Below are 22,268 nucleotides of genomic sequence, written 5' to 3'. Positions count from 1 at the left end.
AGTGGCTATGACCTATTAGACTGCAGGACAAAATAGATGAACAGTTTTAGGACTTCAAGCATGTTAACACTCAGATACGAGAGTTTTACAGCAGTTAATCGTTATAATTTTATGAATTACTCATTATAGATATAAGTATCCACAATCTAGAAAATCTGATGCCGATTCTGATCTTTTAGGGGTTAGGTTACTAAAGCCTTTACACTGAGTAGAAACAGTGCTTTTATCTCTCATTTTTGAAATGTAAAACAAATAAAAACATAAGCCAAACCCAATGGATCATATACAAACTTCCAAAAAAGATTAAATCATCATTGCATGATTTGTACACACCCTTTAATATGTAGGTAAAGGATGTCACAAATCTCTGAACTTAATGTTTCTAATGTCCCTGAATCTGAAATCGTACGGAATAAAAAAAACTTAAATCCATAAACTCTTCATTCTTTAATGTAAGAACAAACTGTGATGTCTGAGCAGAGTTTAAGGCTCATGCTGACTCCACTAAGACCTTAATATGAAATGTTTAAGGGCCCTGAAGGTGTAAAATTAAGGGGTTCAGTCCGAGCTACCTATTAGTAAAAGTATCTGAACGTGGATGAAATCCCCAGAGTTGCTGTTTTACCAGTAGCTGAACAAGAGGCGTCCCTGTGGTTGAAGTCAGAGGAGGAGTGCACAGAGACACCGAGTGGATGGAGTAATGGGCAGAGCAATGAATGAACCTGCACAGATACAAAGAGACAGGGTTTAGGATATATGAATGTTTACAGATTTTTCCTGCTAGAACTCCTCTCTTGACTCTTTTGGGATTTCTTGAGAGACTCTGATTACAGGAGCTGAGAAATTGTTAGTTTTCATAAAAAGGTAAGTAGCTCGATTTATTTTCCTGAAAGCTTGAGTCTGATTAGTTGCTGGAGCACTGCAGACATAACTTGCATATCTGTGGTATCTTTTCAGAAGAACTACTACTTTATCTTTAGGTTTTTAGAAAACATGGTAGGAAGAGGAATCACCAACTGTTCTGTATGTACTGAATATTTAGGTTAGGAAACAGCTTAGTTTCCATCACCTGCATCATGAAAAGCCATCAAAGTGTATGTGCAAAACAGAGATCAAGTCCCATAAAACACAGGTACATGATGTTTTTGCATTCTATAGTAAACTCTACCTTGTCTTCAATTCGCGAGGACATGTGGGGGGGGGTTTGCTCTGTGGAATGCTAGGATGCGGTGATATTGCTGCATGAGTTTCTATGGCACTGAACATTTGTCATACTGACTGATAGTTGTTAATGAAGAAAACACAGTCAGACTCGAGAGACATCAAACAGATGTGAGGTCAGAGGTCAAAAGCTCTTTGTGGGATGCAACGTGGATATGTGACCCCTGTCAGCAGCTACCATATACATATCTGCGGGGGACCGTTCATCTACCAGAGCTGCAAACGGACTGATCTCTGAGTCAGTGTCATCACGCTGGACAGAGCATGAGAGCTGTTCAGACCTTCATCTAGAGATCCAGAAATTCTAGCAGCCTACATGTTGCCGTAGAACCTAGACTCCTCTTGTATGACTAATGCCACATAATTCTGTTTCTGAAAGTGGATCAATTTGCTTTTTATGCACTGATCACAAACAGGTTTCAGATGGCAACCGAGCCTGCAGTCTAAATATGACGGGTAACGAATGGCTCTCCTGGGGACTGGATAGGGAAACATTCTGTAGTACTTTTCAGCCTTTCTCTTAAATCACTTTAAAAAAAAACCCTATGCAGCAAAACATCACGGACACCCATGCATATGGAGTTTTGTCGACTTCATGTGATGGCAGATGGGAAAATGTGACCCTCCTGTGTAGCTCATGCTTGTTCTGAAACACAGTCCAAGGTGGAATGCTGCTATAAATTAATGAGTAAATATGATCCATTTATAAACAATATCCTATCTGAAAGTGGCCTTTACGCTCGGCTTTGCAAGTACCATACTGCGTGTAATGCAACTATACACACTAAAATGTGAAATCTGAACCTGGGCAGGTCAAATATGCATGAGGTGAGAGTTCTCTCTATTTATGTCCCCCTTCGTCACTAACAACTTACTGACACAGTCACTATAATTGTTTCCTACACCAAGCAGGTTGTGTTTTCAGTCCTGTGTGGTTATTTGTTCGTCTCATAATCAGCAGGATATCTCAAAAAGATAGTCAACAGATTTCAGTGAAATTTGGTGTTAATTTAGACAATAGGAATAAAAAAAGGACACTGTATAATACAGTCCAACGATGTACAGTGTAATTTTGTTGGGTTAATCAGGTACAGGTGATTCCTGCTGGTACTTAAATACAGGTACAGTGGATAAAATGGTACCTACAAGAAAGTAACAGTTGAGCATTTTAAAGGAAAGGAGAAATGAATTACACCTTTCAGTTTTGTTTCCCAGTATTGTAACATTAACAGTATTTAGAAAAACACTTAAGTGTAAAGAGTAAATTCATTCATGAACCTTGAAATGTGAGGCAGAGGTAAGTGTGATTCTTTGGTTCATGGTGAATACACTTAAAAGACTCTGAAAACCTATTTTCTCATTCTTCATTCAGCTTCTTACTGTGGGTGATGGAGTTGAACGTACACGAACACACAGTTTCCTGCCAAGGTTTGGACAGTTTCATCAGAATCGAAAAGTGATGGCGGGTAGTGTCCTTATGTTACCATCACTGTCAGTCAAATCTAATTAAACTTCAGCCACACAGTCCTGATGATAAAATGGTTATGAGTCTATTAAAAGCCTAAGATTCCCAGATTGAGATCATAACTTCCATCACCCAATTAACAGGATTGTCTGTTGTTGTGTATATTTCAATGCGGATTTTGGATCCAGATGCAGTTTGAAAAAAATTCTGTGATAGAAATAAAACATTTTTATTTATTTCGGCACTTTCCTTCCTGCCTTGTTGCTTTTTTGTACTCGTCCATGCAGGCATATGATCTGCTTGCACTGCATTCTGGAAGTGTTTCCATCAGCTCTTGTGTTTTTTGCCTTTATCTTGCTGCAGTTGTCACCTCTTGCCAGAATGAGGTTTCTGGCCCTCGGCCTCTTCTGCCTGTTGTGCGTTAATGCAGTTCGGCTGGACAGGCGCCATCCCGGACCCATCACAGCCAGAAGGCAAAATGAGATTACTGTCAAAACCAAAGCCGTGGGTAAGTGATTAGTTAGTGAGCAGAATGTTTGTTTCATCAGCTGCACTCTTGTCCATTGTCTGTCTAAGATACAAAGTCAAAGAGGAATCGAAAGCTGGCTTAGATTATGGCTTAAATATGGTTCTCTGATCACAAACTACCTCCATGTCTTTCATCACAGAGAATCCTTGCAAAGCCACCCCGCTGGATTTTGTCTTTGTCATCGACAGCTCCAGAAGCATCCGCCCCAATGACTATGAGAAGGTCAAGACCTTCATCATCAACCTGATTCAGTTCCTCAAGGTTGGCCCTGATGCCACACGGGTTGGTCTGCTCCAGTATGGTAGTGTGGTCCAGCCTGAGTTCTCCCTCAAGACCTACACTCATAAGGCTGAGGTGGAGCAGGCGGTGAGGAACATGCAGCACCTTGCCACAGGGACCATGACTGGTCTGGCCATCCAGTACACCATGGAGACTGCCTTCACAGAGGAAGAGGGAGCGCGACCAGCGAACTTGCACATCCCACGAATTGCTATGATTGTGACTGATGGGAGGCCTCAGGACACGGTGGAGGAGATTGCGGCTGAGGCGAGGCAGGCTGGCATCCAGATCTTTGCTATCGGAGTGGGCAGGGTGGATACGAACACCCTGAAGGCCATAGGGAGCGAGCCACACTCTGAGCATGTGCACCTGGTGGCCAACTTTAGCCAGATAGAAACCCTCATCTCCGTGTTCCAGTCCAAACTGTGTGGAGGTGATGAATCCCACTACTTCTCTTTTTATTCCAGTGTCCCTCCTCCTTTATGCAAGCTTGTGTGTTTCCAATTGTTTGAGTCTGTGTGTTGGTGTATGTCCCTGCATGCACTAGGTTCAGAGATGTGCGAGGTTATGGACCATCAGTGCCAACATATCTGTGTGAGCAGCCCTGCTTCGTACAGGTGCAAGTGCAGGAAAGACTTCACCCTCAACCCTGATGGCAAGACATGCAAAGGTGAAGGAACTCTCTTTTCAAATCTGTTCTATTTTAACTTCAACTTTTTTTTTTTTTTTACATTGCACAGTCACCATCCTTGAATTGATTCATATATGATACAAGAGACACTGAGGGTCCCCTGTTTTTTACTTAAAAGCTACTACAATCACTATTTTTATATTAACAATGGATAACATAACATGAAAAGAGGTTGCTTGTAGTGACAAACCTACAGAGAATTATCACCCAACTCTGCAGTTTAGTGCAAGTCCATCAAAAATAAACACGTTGGACCAGTCTTCTCCAGTACACCATGATTTAGTTTGCAGGTCTTATTTATACCTCGCCTCCATCCGCGTGGTGTCTCAGGCTTTTTCTGCTTTTCATATATACTGTCCATCAGTCAATTATGTGACTTAAATAAAATTAATAAATATAAATTTACAAAAAATTACAGAGATTTTTTTATTTAGAATAGTTTTTATGTAATATTGTATAATTGTAGTGACTAATGGACACTACCTTGAAGGAGGCAAAAGAAACTAGGCTGGCACTCAGTAGAGCGCATACCTCCGCCAAAGCCAAATATTGACAAAAATGTCAAAAAATGCCCTGTCTCACAATGTTAAGGAAAGTGATTTTAAAAAATTCTGGATCTGCCCCTTTATCTGGATCAGCAAAAAAAAGGTAGAGGATTCTTCCCCGGCCCATGCCCCAACCCCCTCCACCAGGTGGGGATCAAATCAGTTCAGTACTTTTTGCATACTCCTGCCGACAAATAAACAAACAAAAAACCAACATGAGAGAAAACATAACCTCCGTGGCAGAGGTAACTGTGATAGCAAAATGTTTATCTCTCATTTGATTATGTTCTATTTTTCCTTTAATGTGTGTTTCCCCTTCCCGTGGAAACGGTTGAGCTATGTCATGTCAACTGAGGCCGGTGTTCTGTCTTTTGAGCTAAGGTTGTTTGAATGAACTGCACGAACTGATTCTGGCAAACAGATGCCGGCCTGAACTTGCTGATTATCGAACTGTTTGTCTAAACTCATGCAGTGCCTACGTGACCACAACTGTATATAAAGGCAGGATTCTCCTATTGAAAGCATCCAGACTCTGAAACCTCTGTGGTGGAGAGAGAGCCAAATAGTATTGAAGAGCTCGTCTCTGTCTTTGTTTGATGATCATTGCTGATTATTGCTGGTTGTTCACTTTAATTCATTTCATATTCTGTAATAAATTCTTGGAATCGCAGTAGACTCATTGTAGTCTTTACTTCCTCACCATAGAGGAGATTTTTGCCTCTACAGTAACTAGAAAATGTTTGGTGAATAAAGCATGGTGTACTGGAGTGCACTTGTGCAGCATGTGTAACTCTGATGGACCTCCAATCCAAATGAGAGCCAGAGCTCCTCCTACTAGTGACATCCCTTTTGCTCCTGTGGTGTGAACAGAATTGAAGTGGGGGACATTTCCTGAAGGAAGTGTGATTTTGCAATCATCATGAGTAGCTGGTCAACTGTGAAGGTGTATCACCAAATCAAAACAAGAATGATTGCTTGATCTTTCCTGTCTTGGGTTCACAGCTCTGCACCTTTACCAGAGTCTTTTTAATAGTGAATAGTGATTTTTAGTGAAGGTATTATGGATTTCTGCAATAAAGACTCTTCTGTCTCTTTTGTTCTTGTATACAAGGTATGCTGTATACAGTATGTGTTGATCTGATAGTCCTTTTTCATGCAAAAAAATCAGTTGTAACACTAGTAATAGATATTGTAGTAATTGCAGGAGCCGTACTAGAAGTAGAGCCATTGAGATTCATCCCCCTCAGAAACAGAATATCGTGACGTGGGGAACCATGGATGTGAGCACGACTGTGTCCGCGTTCCAGAGTCCCACATCTGCAGGTGTTAGGAGGGCTACGTCCTCAGTCCGAATGGCAAGACCTGCAGCTAGAAATGATTTTGTCTTGCAGTAATCGGGTAAAGTGACTGAAAACATGGTCACTTTACAGCATCAGCTGAGCAAACAGGAGCAGTTTGACACAAGGTGTTGCACACTTGCATACATTCGCAGTCAAGAACTACTGAGAATAGAGGAATACTAAATAGGGCCAAATTAAGCCACCTCAAATAATGAATAGCATAGTGTTAACAAGGCAAAAATTTCTCTGCTCTTTTCTGTTTTATATCTAATGTCACCCAGAGATTGATCACTGTGCTGCTGGCGCCCATGGGTGTGAACAGGACTTCACGAATACCGAAGGCTCCTGCGTGTGTAAATGCAGAAATGGCTACACACTCAGACCTGATGGGAAAACTTGCAAGAGTAAGTGCCGAATGATTTTTTTTTTTGACTTCCTTGCTGTTCTAGGATTTCCATATACATTTAGATCATGGCAATACTTCAAACAATAATGCGTTGTTAATTTACACCGTGTGTAATGCTGTAAACATTCCGATGTCCTACTAACCTATTTTGTGTAGAGGATTTCTACCGTTTGTCTCTGAGGAGGAGCAATAGTACAACATTATTGCAACTAGAATTTTAACAAGTGTACAGGAGGAAATCTGATTAATTGATGACTCTCTTGGAAAGACTTGCATCAGATGTGCTTACAGACTGTGGGGGCTGACGTCCAGGCCTCACGCTGACGTCCAGGCCTCAAGAATATTTAGCTGTCTGGAGTTCAATTTCTTCTGTTTGTACTCACGGATACAATAGCATAAGAGGAAGAATACAAGAAAGGAGGAGTTCATCCTCTGGAACATACAAAAAATGTTTTCTCAATAACTTTCCTATAATCTGTCCCTGAGATTTTGATATTTCCAGTGCACAAACAAAACCATGGCCTGGGTTGCTCAACCATTACCCAAGTTTTCTAAGTAATTCCTCCTTAATCCGAATGTCCTAATAAACCGACTATTCCCTGCAGAGATCGATTCATAGTGTTAACAAAGCAACAATCTCGCCGCTCTTTTCTGCTTTATATCTAATGTCACCCAGAGATTGATCAGTGTGCTGATGGCGCCCATGGTTGTGAACAGGAGTTTATAAATACAGAGGACTCCTGTGTGTGTAAATGCAGACCAGGCTACACACTCAGGCCTGATGGGAAGACATGCAAGAGTAAGTATCCAATGCTTCGCATATAGCATAATTGCTATAATTTTAATGAAGAAGGAAAGATTTTCATCTAAATTCTAGAGTAAGACAACACTTCTTTCACAACGATATCTTACTGATTTACATCCTGTTTAATGCTGCACGTATTAATATCTATTGTAGATGTCCTTGAACCTACAGTGTGTTGCATTAGCGCTACAGGACTGTCTGAACAATTTGTCTTTGTGGTTGAGTCCAACAGTCCGACACGACCGCAAGCATTTTAAATATGCAAAATGAAATTTGATTATTAGCTGCTCACTCTCTTGAATAAAAGGCTTACCTTGCTTCATGTGTTCTTAGAGAGGCTGTATGCTGGGAAATTTGAAAGTGGGTCATAATCAGATATAAACCTCAACATTATTTAGCCATCTGGGGCTAAATATTCTTCTACTCTGGCCACTGATGTTGTAAATGTAGATGTAATTTTGCATTGATTGGGACCATAAATTGTGCCTTAAAGAAACGTTTAACATATGTCAAAAGTGTTACCAGCCACTAGGGGCTGCATTGTTTTTTACACATCACAATATGAAGATTAAAAAAAAATTTTTTTTATAAATGTTGATTAAACAGACAGGTAGAAATTCTGGCCCGAGGGTGGCAACAGAGTAAGGTTCAAGGAGTCAGCACAATCAGCAGGGTTCATCCTCTATGGATTATGAATGTACTTAGTAAATTTTACACCATCTGTCCATAAGATTTTGATATATCTAATTAAAATTTGGCCTGATGATAAAATATGAAATTGCAGGAAGTCATTGAAAACATCATGATTCACCATTTGGGGACAATGATTGGCCATTGGCTTTTGAGATATCTCACCTTGGACCAAAGTTTTGGGTGGACAGATGGACCAGTGGACTGAGCCCTGTCCATAAACAGAGTTAGAAGTGCATCTGATTATAATCACCCAACACCAACACTTCATTGTGGGCAGTATCAAAATGCAGACACAATACGTTTAATCACCACTGGTAATAATTCCTTTGCATGAGTCAGATTTGGGAAGCAGTAAAGAGTTATTTTATTTTCTCAGTAATTACTCCTTAATCTGACTCTTCCCTGCAGAGACTGATCACTGCGCTGATGGGAAACATGGCTGTGAACAGGACTTTGTGAGCGCCGGAGATTCATGCGTGTGTAAATGCAGAAAAGGATACACACTCCAACCTGATGGCAAAACATGTCAGAGTGAGTCCAAGCGCATTCATTATAAGTGCCTGGTAAACTGCACATAAAAGATATGATTGGGTATTTAGTTGCAAATTTACAATATGATTATAGAATTAACTCATGTTGTAAAATAGGCTGGCCTGACTTTAGTCCTGATCATACAGTTAACGTTATAAAAAAAAACAGAGATGATATTTGTGTGGGGCAAAATGAACACATTTCAGATGTTGCTCTCCCCTATTGCAGTATTTGTGTGTTACATAATTTTGAATTAATTTTGCACCGGTTGGGAGGTCAGTGGTAATCCCAGTGCTCACTAAAAAATCTCCCCTCCCCCCAGATTAAGGGAATGTTCTGTGTTCACCATGATGAAGCTTTCATACCTTCAGATAGTTATAACTGTGTTTTGCACGTTTGTAGTCCTTTTCTTGTAGAATAGACATCACTTGGTTAGTAATGTTGATGACCATGACAGAGGACTTACAAGAAGCTTACAACAGGGAAAACAAACTTCCACTGTAAAAACTGCAATTTTATTGATTACTGCAACTCATTCCTCCATGTTTTACAAACAGAAATATTTTGTCAACACCAGTCTAATCCTTGTCTCTCTCTACAATTCAACTCACAGGTCTGGATCCATGTCAGGCAGTGGACCATGGCTGTGAGCATCAGTGTGTCAGCACCGCTGGCTCCTACACCTGCAGGTGTTTTGAGGGATTTATGTTGGATGAAGATGGGAGGAGCTGCAAAAGTATGATCTTAGCCTTCTTTGATATAGACCATTGGCTTCAAAATATCCCTTATATAACCATATAAAAAACGCGTTTTTCATGTCCCTGTGTCTGACAGAAGCAGAGTGTGGCGATGGAGTAATGGATCTGGTTTTTGTGATTGACGGCTCTAAGAGTCTGGGCCCTGCCAACTTTGAGCTGGTCAAACAGTTTGCAAACGGCATTGTGGACTCACTGGACATTTCCAAGACAGGCACACATGTTGGCCTTCTTCAGTATTCCAGCAAGGTCCGCACAGAGTTCACCCTGGGCCAGTACGCCACAGCGCAGGACATCAAAAAGGCTGTGACCCGGATGCAGTACATGGGGAAAGGTTCTATGACTGGCTCAGCCTTACGCCACATGTTTGAGTTCAGCTTTTCAGCCAAAGAAGGCGCCAGGCCGAACATCCCACATGTCAGCATCGTGTTCACTGATGGAAGATCACAGGATGATGTTTCTGAATGGGCTAATAAAGTTAAAAAGTCTGGTACGCTTATTTTTACATTGGAGATTTTCAATATCTGGCCTTGCCATCCACACTGAGGCTTGAGAATTTGTTGTATTAAACATTTGTATAAAATGAACTTTGCTCCAAAGACAGTTTGCTGTCCTTATCCTGGTTTCTTTCACTTTCAGGAGTCACCATGTACGCCTTGGGTGTTGGCAAAGCCATCGAACAGGAGCTGAGAGAAATAGCGTCAGAGCCTGATGAGAACCACCTATATTATGCTGAGGATTTTGGAAAGTTGGGAGAAATCACAAAGAAGCTCAAGTCCAGGATATGTAAAGGTACTCCACACATGGCTGAACTGTTCTGTCAAACAAGAAGTTTGTCCCAAGAAGTTCCAACAAAACAAACAGTGTCTCAATAATTGTGTTAAAGTGCTTTTGTTAAAGTGTTGAAATCTAGAGTAATATCAGACAAGTAATAGAACCGTTCAGTGCTGTTTCATCTACAGCTCAGTATTCTTGAACATGTTCAGTAACTAAAATGTTGCATCGCTGCCACCTACTGCTGCCATTATGATTACTGATTCAAGCAACTGTATGATTTTTAGAGCATGAGCACTATGCTCTATCTCCATATCATAAAACACATCGGCCATTTCTACTCTCCATTCATGCGCACTCCTAACTGTATCTCACCCACATCTACTGCATTTGCTACAGACACAGACAGGAAGGGAAACCCGCAGGGGGAGATCAGAAAAGATAGGTTGAGGAAAAGGGTAAGAGGGAGAAGGTGAGAAAAGATAAACAGATCCAAGGACAGAATTTTCTGACTTCAGTTCTTCCCCACAGACAAACCATCTGATGTAAACATGTGCAAGTGCGAGAACGTGTTAATGTTTCAAAACCAGGTCACTGAGAAGCTGAAGAACCTGGTGCAGAATAATATCCTTTTCTGAATAGCTGTCAACACCACAATTACAATATCCGTCAGTATGGTTTTTTGGCAGATTGGCAGCTCTACCTATGCCAAAGTATTGGCCACATATAAATGATGGACGAGCAGTGCAAGTGAATAGACAGCTACCTGTGATTACAGTTTTAAGTCTGGGTATTTGCCGCTAAGGATGCTTTTCCAGGGCAGACTACACATTAGCACTGTTGGTCGTTTCACACACATTGTCTTGAGAAACGTCCAGCAGTGCTAATAAGTGCAAACATTATTCAAATGACATTTGTGTGCTGTGTTGTGCCTCTTTTAACTTAAATCACAGTATGGAACCATGAATGCTGATGAGTTGGTTCTGACCAGTTACTACACCTGTAGAAAGTCAACAGCCTAGGCTCCAATACAAAAGGGGTATTCGGATCCTTTACTTAGTGAAGTAAAAGTACTAATAGATAAATGCAAAACCACTCTGTTACAAATATTAGCAACAAAATGTATTTAAACAATTAAAAATTAAACGTATTGGTTTGACAGTAAAGTGGCCCCTGTGACTGATATGTCCCTATTAGATTCTTAAAACTGATGCATTGCTGTTGTACCTGGTCCAGGTGGAGCTAGTTTTAACGTCTTTACACACTGTTAGCTAGTTTAGTCCAGTGGTAAAATATTTTGTAAAATATTGGATAGTTTTACCTCTGTGTGCTTTAAAAACTTATTTAGATTAAATTATCTGATGAATTTCAAGGGGAAATCTTTCACTCTCTCTCTTTGGTCAAGCTTCTGACAACTAATGGATTTGTGAAACACTTTAGAAGGGCCCCCAGTAGACACTGTTGACGTAAGGCGTCACACAACTTAGCCAATATTTTGTAGATGTAGAAGTTGTAATCTGAATAGTAACTAGTGACTATAGCTGTCAGATAAATGTAGTGGAGTAAAAAGTACAATATTTTTCTCTGAAATGTAGTGGAATTAAAATATAACAAACTCGTGTTTGTGCAAACTTGTGCTTATGTCCAGTACTTGAGTGAATGTACTTATTCACATCAACCACTAGAGGAGTCAGTACACGCAGAACACAGGCAAAAAAAAAAAAAAAAAAGACAGAGGTCAGTATGATTTATGTGTGCCGTGCTTTAAGTGGCAAATGACCCATATGAACATCGCCCATCGACACAATAATGGTAAAATCAAAGGGTGTGGAGAAGCAAACCTCCAGCTCTGCAACCAAGAGACAGGGGACTGTGACTTTGCACATCCATAGACCTCATCAGTCATCAGTCATTTTTGGGGGTGGTGAAATACCTTTGTTTCAAACTGTCGTGGTTATTTAAACATAAATTCTCTTTAAGGGAATACAAAAGAGGTTTCCTAACTTGATAGCCTGTGTTTTCTTTTGGATCCGCATCTTTCCTTAACATGTCTACTTGAAGCCGTGTCAGAGAAGCTGGAGACACTCGAGAATCAACTTGCGCACAAATAAAAGGCTGAGACCCGTCCTTCTCTCTTTTGACCTGCAGCGGAGCGTTCACAGGATCCTTTTAATCCTGCTCAACAAGCTACGCAAATGCAATGCTTTCTTCAGAAGCTATTTATAGACTTTTGTATGCAACACAGTGTATTCAGTTCATTTTTGTCTGTAACGTTCTTTGTTATGTAATGCCAAGCCAAGTAAATAACTTTTTGAACAGGAAACTGACAAATAAACACTTCACATCATGTTTTTATTAGGTTTTGTGATGATCTCTACAGGGGGACTTTTAAACAATTTTCCAAGTCATCTTTAGTACTTACTGTTACAGCAAGGACAGAATTTAATCAAAGCCGTTCAAGCTGTGGAGAAAGAAATACATTGTACATGTGCTACTCTAAACACTGCCACAAGGTGGTAGATCTCCTCCAGAGGGGATACTCCTATAAAGGGGAGGACACACACTTCATGCACACGTTTGCCTCCTCCTCCAGTATGTATAGAGTGACTGTGAGCAGAAGGCAGTCAAGGAACATTCAGCTTTAGCGCCTGCACTGCTTAGCTGTATGTTCACAACAGAGCCTTGTCTGGGGCAAGAGGGCAGCAGGCCATGCATGAGCACACAGTCAGAGAGATAATGGTGCCCAGCTACTCTTAGGAACTAAAGAGAGTTTAGCTGTCCATGTTTTCACTGGTAGGCAGTCTCTGTCTTTGCTAAAAGAGAGCACTGGGACTTTTGTTTGCTCCTTAATAGGTTCCAAGTTTTTTTTTGTTCATCTCAGCCCTTTTGTCAAACATGGGGTGCTCCTCGTCCAGTGCACAGACTGTTGATCAAGAGAAAAGACCAGGTACAAAGCCAGAGGAGAGCAATGGAGATACATTAGGTAAGTAATGATCATCTTTTCTAAAGTGTAAATTTATAAAATTGTCTTTTATCTTTGACTGTTTGTGCGTTTTTCAACTGGTGAGCACCAAGTATGATATATACGTTTCTCAAGATATGTACTGCAGTCGCTCTGTTACTTTCTGAGTCAGGTCCTGCTGAGGGGCGTGTGGCTGCTGCTGGTAGGCCTGGTACACCGTGTGCTTTTCCATTTACTCTGCTGTACAGCACACTGCAGTGAAGAGAATTATTCATGTTGACCTATTTTCTCATCAGTGACCAGAAGTGGATGGCATTTACTTTTCGTTAGTCATTTTTTTTGCATGACATCCTCTGACAAAAACTGTAAACTGCACTGCATGATTTACCGATGAAATGAGACATCTGCCTTATTCCAGATAGTGCACTAGGGGGGTTTAGATTAATCTAGATTTGTAGAATTAGCTAAGGGCGCATGCAACTCCTAGAGTAATACTATGTAAAAGCTAGCTGGGAGTGTCTAACTGTCGATTTTCAGCCTGAGCCAAGAGTTGCGACCCAACCTGTTTCCTGCCACTGTGCAGCAGTCTGATTTATGACTTGAGATATTTTTCACACACACACACACACACACACACACACACACACACATGCACAAGAGTTTATCTTCTACAAGATCAGGTGGATGTGATCTAAAAGACAGTGTGCATCTGGTCATGTTTCCAAAATTTGCATGCCGAAAAAAGTCAGTCAAAAAGCGTGTCACTTAGATTGTCCTCAGTGTTTGCATGACAAGGAATGCTTGAAGTTCGCTCCCTGAATTTAAAGCTCTCACACAATAATTGCAGGATTACAAAGGCAAAAGAGGAGAGGCTGGAAGATTGATGGCTTTAAGAGAAGGCCCCAGATGTTTTCAGGCTTCTCTGAAATTCCTCTGCCTGGGACAGCAAAGTCTGACCTAAACAGGTTTGCATCTCAACATGCAGTCATGCTCTCTGGGTAATGGCTTTGGTTTGTTTTGCTTTGAGTATGTACTCTGCATTCAAGCCTGTGCAGGCGCCCACCAAGAGGCCTGACACAGACCACGATTGTCCATTCATTGGTCCAACATCCTACTGGCACATGGCTATGTCATGCCAGGCACAGCTGCATGTACATTATGTTCTCACTGCATTTCCTCCCGTACACATGACATGACAGCCACTGCCCATGTTAGAAAATGTTTCTTTTTGCACGTTAATTGCTTTGATTCCATTCAAGTTAGTAATTTGAGAAAAGATGTACCTTCTAGTTTTTGAGTAAGCAGCCTAAACAAGTGTTATGTACTGGCATAGTGCCTCTGTATTCATGTACAGCATTTTCATCTTCCACTATGTCACTGTATGATGTTTGTGTCAGGGCATTGTCCCTCTAGCCAGCAAGCAATGGTCACCTGGAGAAGCTTTCCAGGCCCTGACATCATCCCAACAAGAAAACCAGTTATTGTACTCTTTGCGCAGGCAGTCTTCTCTAAAACTGGCTGAATGGGTGGAGGTTTAAATCATACAGTATACAGTCTGTTTAACAAACCAACTGTATGCCATCCAAGTCACCACTGGTCCCATCCCCTGTCTGGGCCCCTTGTGCTTCTGGCCAGCCATCCCACTGTTTTGACTGGGATCTCTGTCATCTTTGGCTGCTAAATCATGTTGACACACAAGTCATCCATGCTTGGAGAGGCTGGCTCTGTCTCGACCCAAACACACGTTTTTTCACTTTTCAACACCAGTTCTGTCCTAGTGTTCAGACAAAAGCTTTCTGCGCCGTGTGATACCTGCTCTGTGAGTTGGATTTCTGGTTAAAGAATAGGAGACTGATGGAGAACATGTTGGAAATCAAGAAACTTTACAAGGATTTAAAGGTTGTAAAAAAAACAAAAAAACCCAAAACACTGCCTAAACACCTGTACTTTAAAACTTCTACACTCTTGGCTCAAATGTGGTATCATAAAAAATATATTTCACGCCACCTACATACTTTTCTGTGTTGCGTGTTCTTCCACTGGCTCATTTTCATTCGAGTTGCCAGGCCGTCACATTCCCTTCCACCCATCACTCTCAGCTATTTTTACCCCTTCTGACAGACAAATAAAATCAGGAAGCTGCAGCATTCAAACTGTCCACCCGTTCCGCCAACTGAACCCATCTGGTTTGTCTCATTTGTGAACAATGTCCACCCAGTTATCTGTAAAATGATAATACACATTAAAAGCTTCGGTTAGGTTGTTACAATTCTTGTAACTGAGATGTGCACTGAAGCTCCTCACATTTGAGTTAAAGTATCCAAGCCCACTCTTGTTCCTCATCTACTATAGTTTTTCCCAAGGCATGTTCACGCGAACAAAAATTTAAGAACCTGGGTCAGGGAATAAAAAGAATAAAGGTATAGTCATCTCTCCAACAGCAGCAAAGCCATCGTCATGTGTATTTTATTTCCTTTGAGAGTGACTTGCATGTCCTCAGGGCTTTAGACAAAGACAGGCTTCAATAAATCATATTTTCAGCTACGGAAATGAAAAGATGTTTTCCTCAGCACGGATTCTGTGTGCCCCTTATTTCTTATTTCCTGTCTCCTGCATGCCACGTTGAGTTAGGCTGAAGTTCTGCTTTTATGTGTTATAGTGAGTTAAAGTAATCCACATTGATAAATTATTGTCCACGTGCACATAGAATGCATTGGTTATAATATTTTTAATGCAATACTTAATTGTATTAATGTATAGTTTTAACAGATTTTCAGGACATTATTATTTTGACATCAATGTGTTTCAACGAAACTATTCAGGTCAATAGGACAGATTCAGGTCTCAAGGACAGATTCACTTCAAACTAATTCAAATGAGTAACTTTCCTCAAGACTTTTTTGTTGCTCAGTGTTGTCATGTCTTCAGTGTTAAAGATTAGCAGGACATTACCAGTTGAAAGGACTCACTAAGATTGATTAGTGTCACATGGTTGTTGTAAGTCCTAATCAAGCTTTTCTTGTCCCTGTATTGACAGCAGTCCGAAACGGTATCATCGCAGAAGATGCTCAAACCATCGAGGACCAGATGCAGCTGCCCGTGCAGACTGCTTTACCAGATGATCTTCAACCAGGAACCGATGATGAGACAGAGGCGGTGTTAGTGGCCCTGGAGGCCCAGGAGGATCTTGGCTCTGGAGAGGACCTTCTGGCAGCTCCTGAACCACGGCCAGAACCTGTTGCCCCTGAAGAGCCAGCTCCAGAGGCTCCGGCTGCTGCTCCAGCTGCTGCTCCAGCAGAAGTCTTTACTGAACCCGAAGCTGCTGTAGTGGTGGTGGAGGCACTACCCCTTGTAGAGGAAGTTGCCCCTGTAGAAACTGTAGTGGCTGAGGCCACCCCTGAGGTCGAAGCCCTTGCTGAGGCTGCAAAGGAGGCCCCCGTCGTTGAATCTGTTGTAGCAGTGCAGGCAGAGGCCCCTGCTGTCGTTGAGGGGGTTACTGCTGTGCCAGCTGAGGCCTCTCCTGAAGTTGCCACCCCTGCTGTTGAACCCGTTGTATCCGAGCCAGCAGAGGACCTAGTAGTTGTGGAAGAGGCAGTAACCGTGTCCGCTGAGGCGCCTGCAGAAGTGGCTGCTCCTGTGGAGGCAGAGGCTCCGACTGACAATGTGGCACCAGAGACTGCTTCAGCAACACCAGCTGAATCCTCAGAACCAGGTGAAATTTCAGCACCAGCACCAGCTGAGGCTGCGGCACCAGGTGAAGCTATAGTACCAGATGAGGCTTCAGCACCGAGCGAATCCTCAGCACCTGTAGAGGCTGCAGAGCCTGTCATAGATACCGAGATTGCTGCAGCAACTATTCCAGAGATGCATCCATTATCTCCAGTCAGAGTTGAGGTCAGCGCTGAGACTCAGCCTGCTGCTGAAGTGGCAACAGAACCTCCTGCAGCCTCTGCTGAGACTGCCCCACCAGCAGAAGCACCCTGCCCCACGGAGGCCACCCCTCCTGTGGCTCCAGAAGCTGAATCTGCTGCTGCTGAGTCGATCCAGATGGCAGAGGCTTCAGCATCCACACCAGCCATTTCAGAGACGCCCGCAGAAGTAGCCCCAGAAACATCACCAGCAACTGTGACCTCAGAGTCCATGGTGGTCAATGCAGCCCCAGCAGAGGCTCCTGTGGTTGAGCCCACCCCAGCACCAGCCCCTGAACCCTCACCCACAGGTATGAAACACTAACGCCCTAAGATTGCTCTCTTTCTTATCCAATCATAAATTTTACATTGCCTCTTGGCCTTGTCAAATACAGAAACAGCTCTTAGGCCCCATTTTTCAGTAATCAAAAAAGAAAAGTACAAAGATTCCTAGAACAGAATCTATATTTAGAACTGTATTTAGCCACTTAAAGCAGACTTTCTTAATATTCTACATGTGACAGTTTACAAACTGCAATATGGTGTGGTCACATTTCCTCCAGAGTAAAACAATTGATGATTGAAAGGTGACAACAATAAGACAGTGACTGCAATTATTAAAGAGTGTACTGTATGCCTTGAGGGAGTTTATGCCAGTTTTGTTTCGCTCAGTGATCTACATGAGCAAATACAGAGTTGTTTCCATGACAAGCCTGTCATGCTAACTCTGACTTTAAGGTGTCATGATATCCTGCTTGTTACAGCATGAATGACAAATTCTGACAGTTTTTGGGTGGAGATCGAATGGTGCAGCATTGCCAGTGGCTGAAATATTTGGGAAATCTATGCAAACATGTGTTAGGCCCTGAGCAGGCGCAAACAAGCACAAAGAGGTGGGAAGGGAGAAAAAGGAGAAAGGTGAGCAAAGGCAGAGTCAGTGATGTTCAACAGAGAGATATGAAGATCTTGTTCACATCCAGGTAAATAAATAATGGTCCTTCACATCTCCAAACAGCCAATCCATCTTCTTGCCACATGTATGGCAAAGCAAGAAAGACAGCATTTTACAACATCACCCCCTCAAAGGTGCTGCCATTGGTAACTATGCCGGTATCCAACGCATGCATGATTAGCAACAGCAAACTCTCAGTAAACCATTCAATTGTTGTTGCACTAACAATCCCCCACACAGGGTCCTGTTTGTACTCCTGTGATTGGTTGACAGGATGAATTGGATATTGTTGGGCCTGTGAGGCTGAACCCATAACGTAGTGTGAGGCACAGAAAGCAGCCATACACACTCTGGGTAGCTCGTCTTGAGTGTGTCGATCATAGCAGGAACATATTGTGAGCACAATAGCTCCAGTCACGCAACACTCACTCATTATGCTCTATTGTGACCTGCGTACGGCATGGTCATCCCCTCCAACCTCTAATTACATACGACAATGTAGATCCTATACAGGCCTGACGAGATTCCGATCATCAGGCAAAATGTGGAAGTAAAAAAAATTTCAGGGCTCATTTAAAGAGAAATTCAGTTGATTGCTCCAAGATATTAATCTGCAAGATTTTGCCCTGTTATATCACCTGCATTATACTATTATTTCATTTATAACATTGTATGTATACAGTGTTTACTAAGAATTGAAACTAATGGTATTCATTACAGATACAGACATAAGCTATGAAAGCAATAAATTTACCTGTTTTGGCTACAATATGTGGAATTTTACACCTTTTCATTACAGAGACCAGATATTCTCCAGTTAAAATATAAGTAATACCCAAAGTATACACAGTACTGAATTAGTGACTATTGGCTTTGTTGGGGAAGCAAGGTCTGCTAAAAGAAATGAGCTGCTATTCAGTATATACACTGAGCATATTAACTCTCTAAATGTACCTCCAGTGGTCAGTTGCCGTGTGTAAGGGGCAGCACTCATGGCTCGCAGTTGAGGCGGCACCCCACTCTTGACTGTCAGAGAACACGTTGTACTTTCAGGGCAGAGACGCCCCTCCAGGCAGCACGTGCGGACTACCGGTCTGGTGTGGAAGACCTTGCATAACTTTATGAGGCTATCTCTCTAGAGGCTATGCTTTGTGCCGGCCAGACCAATTATCACACAGTGCAGTGTGTGCGTGTTTGTGCGAGGGGGCTGGTCAGTCACTAGTAAACCAGTTCAGCGGAACCAGATGTGCTTAAGAGGGAATGTTAATGCTTCACTTCTCCTCCGTGGGCTGTTATGACAGCAGTTATTGTATGTCCTCATTTTGATGATGGTAAAGTCATATGTCAAACAAGCTCAAAGTGCCCTCAGCATGAAAGACTAGAATGTGGCTTGTATTGAATGAACATGTCATGTATTGATTTCTTCTCCTTGTGTGTGTATGCAGTGGTGTGTGCAACAGAAGCCTCTCAGGATACAGAGAGCAAGAAAACCAAAAAGGAGGACTGAGTTGGTAAGAGCACAACCGCAAACCGCACTAAATCCACTGCAAATACTACAGGATCAGTCTCACTTACTGACCGTTGGAGGGGAGCCATTACATGCACTGGAACCCAGTAGAAATTTTTTACACTGCAGAATGCACAGTACCCATAAACAAGTTTGTTTGTTACAACTGGGTGCATAGAATAGATGTGTTTTTTGAGACAAAAAAATAGAAAGTTGAATGTGAATTATTTGATATTTGCTAAATCTGACAAAAAACACTGAATTCGGTGTAATATTTGAATGAATGAATGACAGACCTGTATGTCAGATATTTCAAGACTGTCTGTTCTTCCTCTTCTCTTATCCTCTTTCAGGTGGAAGAAATCTACCAAAATATGAAAACAAATGCAATGTGTCCTGGGAAGCGACAAAACAAACACTACATTTACAGTATTGACTCATCAGCTCTCACCAAACCAAATTACACCAGATACATTAATATGTGAGGTGCCTTAATAACTCCTTTTTCAGGAAAAGGATTTCTCCTAAATTTGTAAATATAAACCTTTATGATGAGTTTTCCTACTGAGACCTGAAGTGCCTGGAGCCACAGGTGGGGCTTTTCATGCAAAGTGCGATGAAACCACCTAGAACAGGTAACATGAGACAAGATGGTGCAATACTCTGTGAAATCTGTGAACTCTTGCTTTAGAGATTGTTTAGCGTGGAAGTGTGTTGAAGTGTAGAGAATGATGCTTAGAGTAAATCCTTGACTATTTAAAGTAGCTGCTTCTGAGGAATACAAGCCAAACACGACTGTGAATAAAATGATGCGAAGAGATTGGAGTGACACCAAACTGTATAAGACCACCTACAGGAAAGTGATTTTAAAAGATCACATTTTCACAGATTGAATTTTTACATTTTCTGAAATGTATATTCTGCCATAAATCCACATTTTGTTTGGTGTTTACACATTATTTAATGGCTGCCTTTCTAATGAGGCTCATTTAATTAATAGGAATGACAGTACTAATTGCTGAGTAGCAGAGTGTACAGTGTAATATTGATAAGCACTACTGTAAGTCATCTTTTCATATCACTTTATCCGTTTACATTGAAAAATGATGAATAAAATCTGTGTTGCGTAAGGAAATAAAAATGCATAGAGATGATTGGACGCATGTGCAAAAGATTAGTAAGGACACAATGAATCATCACCAGGTTGAGGACACAGATCCAAGTGTCGATATGTAATCTTGCTGTTTCATGAAGCCACTTTGTGCAGCTGGCAAATGTTCATAAAAATATCTTCCTTCTTTCCAGCTACCTTTAAAGGCATCATGAGGCCTGGCAACACTGATGTAACATGCACATAGGATTTGCTTCCGAGTGCATTATATACATGCATAGCACAGTAAGAGATAACCTAGTGGACATGATATTTAAATTCTCATTAATTCTACATGCTGTGTTTAAAAAGAGTCAAGGTCTTAGAAAATTATTTTAACTGATTAAGATGTGATGGACTCTATGGGAACAAAAATCTGTTTGTCTGATATCTTTTTTCATCTTTCTTTCTCTGTAATATATTCATTCTCTGAGCTCTGTCTGTGATTCTGCTAACCTTTTTAGTGTACAGAATAAAGTTTTACTCACTAACGCATGTGCTTTTTTTTTTTAGCTGAAACGGGACTGTGTTTTATTGTATGTGTTTCCAATACCCCAATACATGTTTTATACTTAAAATACCATCGGACTTAAAACATCACAAACACAGACACTTAACTTGTTGAATGTTATATAATGGTCTTGTGAAGCACTTTGACTTATGTCTGTGAAACGTGCTAAACGAACAAATTTTACTTATTTCCTCAAGTAACAGTTGGCCACTTTCATTATTCAAAGGCACAGCACTGACCTTTTAAAGGGTTGTTTTTCATCAGATGGCCTTTAGATCCATAACTTCTTAAGGTAAAATATTAACATAACTGATGAAGATTAATTTTAGAACTATTTCAGTTGAACGACTACAGGTCAATCCACCACACTATGATTAAAATTTTTTTTTTTTTTTGCTGAGCACAGTCTCATCTCCCTCACAGAAGCTGGGAAAGTAGTCCCTGCAGTTCAATTCAGTAATGATATTATGTGCACAAAACGTGCCCAGGCATGAACACCTCATTTAAAATGAATGAATACTTTGCATAAAAGCTGCCTCAGCTTCTCTTTTACCCATATTGGACATGATGCAACACACCTATTAACAGACTGTACTATATGCGGACATTATGTTAGTCTTCCTTTGAGAATAATTTTTCAGTTGAGTTTAATTTTAAGCCAAGAGAATGAAATAATGTCTTTGATGAACTCCCTATGCTGACAGTGAATGTTAAACAGGATTAGAACAATGGTTAGAGAAGGAAATATGTCAACTATTTTAAACCATGTTCTGGGACATAACCCATACTGTCCTCATGTATAAATGGTTTTCCATCCTTTACAACCCTGGGGGCTTCAACAAATATCCAATATATAACAACTGATATAAGGACCAATCATCAAGTGATGAAAATGGAAAAAAAAAAAAAAAAAAAAAGTTTACAGTGATGATCAACAAGTGGTTTCACTCAGATGAAAGGTGCTAGTCACCATTAAACCAAATTAAAAACATTTAAGATTGAGTTACATTTGATCATCCATCATCTGGCATAATGAAAGAGGATACACTATCATTGGTACGACTCGTGAAAACACAGGCTGGTAGAGCAATGCAATACACTAAACAAGCTTAGTTACTATTGGATCAGGTACTGGAGGTCAAATGTGAACAGAAGGAATTAGAAATGCAGTATTGTCACCAAACTTGCTTATTCAATGTTAATGAGACAGGAGAAAGTGTTCTGAGCCTGACTGCTGTTAATCT

General features: G+C 41.2%; 2 protein-coding genes across 2 annotated transcripts; both read left to right on the top strand.

The window, feature by feature from the left end:
* Positions 1-3,067: 3,067 nt before the first annotated feature.
* On the top strand, positions 3,068-12,184 carry LOC120784330 (matrilin-2-like). The gene is made up of 11 exons (XM_040118049.1): positions 3,068-3,194; positions 3,355-3,927; positions 4,042-4,164; positions 6,352-6,474; positions 7,153-7,275; positions 8,383-8,505; positions 9,119-9,241; positions 9,340-9,750; positions 9,900-10,052; positions 10,566-10,658; positions 12,090-12,184. Exons 1-11 carry the CDS (start codon positions 3,068-3,070, stop codon positions 12,143-12,145), a joined length of 2,028 nt encoding a protein of 675 aa, XP_039973983.1. The 3' UTR covers positions 12,146-12,184.
* Positions 12,185-12,623: 439 nt separating this feature from the next.
* LOC120783813 (skin secretory protein xP2-like) lies at positions 12,624-20,968 on the top strand. The gene is made up of 4 exons (XM_040117064.1): positions 12,624-13,017; positions 16,034-17,215; positions 19,302-19,367; positions 19,717-20,968. The coding sequence occupies exons 1-3, from the start codon at positions 12,930-12,932 to the stop codon at positions 19,361-19,363; spliced, it is 1,332 nt and encodes a 443-aa protein (XP_039972998.1). The 5' UTR covers positions 12,624-12,929; the 3' UTR covers positions 19,364-19,367; positions 19,717-20,968.
* The last annotated feature ends 1,300 nt before the right edge of the window (positions 20,969-22,268 follow it).

Source organism: Xiphias gladius, chromosome 22, assembly GCF_016859285.1.
Source record: "Xiphias gladius isolate SHS-SW01 ecotype Sanya breed wild chromosome 22, ASM1685928v1, whole genome shotgun sequence".
NCBI classification, from domain to species: Eukaryota; Metazoa; Chordata; class Actinopteri; order Istiophoriformes; family Xiphiidae; genus Xiphias; species Xiphias gladius.
The sequence above is the reverse complement of the archived record's forward strand: the minus strand, read 5'-3'. Positions and strand labels throughout refer to the sequence as shown.